Source organism: Lactuca sativa, chromosome 8, assembly GCF_002870075.4.
Source record: "Lactuca sativa cultivar Salinas chromosome 8, Lsat_Salinas_v11, whole genome shotgun sequence".
NCBI classification, from domain to species: Eukaryota; Viridiplantae; Streptophyta; class Magnoliopsida; order Asterales; family Asteraceae; genus Lactuca; species Lactuca sativa.
The window spans coordinates 221,688,613-221,690,796 of record NC_056630.2 but is presented as its reverse complement, the minus strand read 5'-3'; the positions used below and the strand labels follow the sequence as shown (position 1 = coordinate 221,690,796).

The window sequence follows — 2,184 nt, the reverse complement described above, 5'->3', positions numbered from 1 at the left end:
ACACATTTATTAAATTGAGTTTTGATCATTTTACAGAAACCAATCAAGCAATCACTTGCATCGGATTTATGTCGTAAAAGAAAAACCCATACTGATCGACTAAAATCATCAACAATCGTAAGAAAATAATTTGCATGCGTAAGTGAAGGCATTCGGTATTTTCCCCATATATCGCAATGTAAAAGTTCAAAACACTCTGTTGATTTGATAGAACTAACAGGAAAGGGCAATCTAGTAAACTTTGCCCTTGCACAAGAGTCACAAGCCATATTGTTCGAGCTTAAAGAAAAAAAATCAAAATGTGAAAGTTTGCTATGTGAGGCATGTCCCAAGCGTTTGTGCCATACTTCACCTGTTGTTGCTAAGGCTTCTCTTTTATTTTCTTTGACTTTCATCCGGTATAAACCTCGTTGGCAACTACCCGTCCCAATCAATCTCCTCGAACTCAAGTCCTGCATAACAAAAAAATCCGGGAAGAATGTTACGGCACATTTAAGTCCTTTTGTTAACCGGCTAACAGATAACAAGTTACACGTGAAGTCCGGAACATATAAAACATCTCGGATTTCACTCCTGTTAGGTAAAGTACAAGTTCCTTTTCCCTTTACAGGAATAGAGTCGCCATTTGGTATTGTCACAGGTAATTCATGTGATGGTTCAACATTGTTGTGAAGGGAATCAAGAATGTGGGTTATGTGCTCGGTACAACCTGAGTCTACAACCCAATCGTTACCTTCATCAAATTTACCTGCCATGTTGGCTGCCGGTTGAGTAACATCAATATTTTGAGAATTTTTCGCTGTGAACAGATTGACAAATTGCCTATACTGTTCGCTGCTTAGTCCAGCTATAGTAATCTTTTCATCACCATGCTTATCATTCATTGAGTCCCGTTCTGTTTCAACAAAAGCTGCTTTCGCTTTTCCTTTTTCTGGTTTCCCTTTGCCGGGCCACCATTCCGGGTAACCGATCCGCTTGAAACAACCGTCACGAGTGTGTCCGTCTTTTCCGCAAAAATCACAATGTTCAACTTTATCATTTCCTCCTCTTTTTCCATTTCTTGGACCCATTTTTCTTTGTGACCAAACATCAGCATCATGTTTTATGTGAGCTTGAAACGCAGCTGTTTCACTATTGGTCCTTTTTCCAGTTGAGATTGCCCGTTGCTGCTCGTCTTCTGCCACAAGGTGGTATGCCTCACCTAAAGTAGGAATAGGCTTCATTGCTAATATTTGGGTTCTGATCGTGGATAACTCACTGTCGAGTCCAAGTAAGAACTCGTATAATCTCTCCTTGTCTCTTAGTTCAGTGAGTCTTTTACTGATCCCACATTTGCAACCTGCACAAGAACATTTGGGTATATTAAAAACTGAACTTATCTCGTCCCAAAGTGCCCTTAGCTTGGTGTAATATGCAGAAACAGAAGCCCCGTCTTGCTTAGTTGTTGTGAGAAGTTGTTTTAGTTCATACGCCCTAGGTGCGCTTTCCTTCCCGAAGCGTTCACGGAGGTCGTTCCAGATTTCTTCGGCAGTGCTAGCATATTTGACACTAGATCTGATCTCCCTTTCCATGGCTGTAGTCAGCCACCCTTTAATCATGGCATCGCATCGAAGCCACCCCATGTGATTAGCGTGTGTCTTCTCTGGTTTCTGAAGGGTTCCGTCAACGAACCCTATTTTATTTTTCGCAAATAGAAAATTCTCCATTTCTTGAACCCAATCAAGATAGTTGTTGTCGTTTAATGTTTCATTCACATGCATTTGCCTCGGATAGTCTGACGGGTGAAGATAGTAAGGAGAGCCATGGTCGGATGTTTCGTTGTCAGTCTTGTTTGATGAGCCGCTGCCATTGTCGTCTTCCCCAGCCATGTTGAATGGAGATTGTTATTTTAGGGTTTTGTTCAAGCGGTACGTAACCCACTCTGATACCATATAAAATATACTTCTATTCGTTTTTTTTTTCATTACAGGGAAAATACACAATATATACAGAGGAAGAAAATAAGAGATCCTGTCTTCAAGGCTAAGAAAAGGAAACACAATAAAGGATTAAAAAATACGTGAATAAGAAAAGGAAAGAATCAATAATTGGAATAATCTAAAATACTTACAATTGAGTTGAAAATTTTCTTCTTTCTTTTGGGGTCAACGGAAGTCTTAAATTCCACCAGCTCTTCTTTAAGCA

At 39.9% G+C, this 2,184-nt stretch overlaps 1 protein-coding gene across 1 annotated transcript; it reads right to left on the bottom strand.

The window, feature by feature from the left end:
- Nucleotides 1–340: 340 nt before the first annotated feature.
- LOC111903421 (uncharacterized) lies at nt 341–1,928 on the bottom strand. The gene is made up of 2 exons (XM_023899197.3): nt 749–1,928; nt 341–452 (listed from the first exon to the last, which is right to left on the bottom strand). The coding sequence occupies exons 1-2, from the start codon at nt 1,866–1,868 to the stop codon at nt 418–420; spliced, it is 1,155 nt and encodes a 384-aa protein (XP_023754965.1). The 5' UTR covers nt 1,869–1,928; the 3' UTR covers nt 341–417.
- Nucleotides 1,929–2,184: the final 256 nt, after the last annotated feature.

Bases quoted from the DNA above. Each gene is read 5' to 3' on its own strand.
- LOC111903421 (XM_023899197.3), bottom strand. From the start codon at position 1,868: ATGGCTGGGGAAGACGACAATGGCAGCGGCTCATCAAACAAGACTGAC. The intron at 453-748 runs GTAAATTTGATG...TTTGTTATGCAG, and splicing joins ACCGGCAGCCAACATGGCAG to GACTTGAGTTCGAGGAGATT.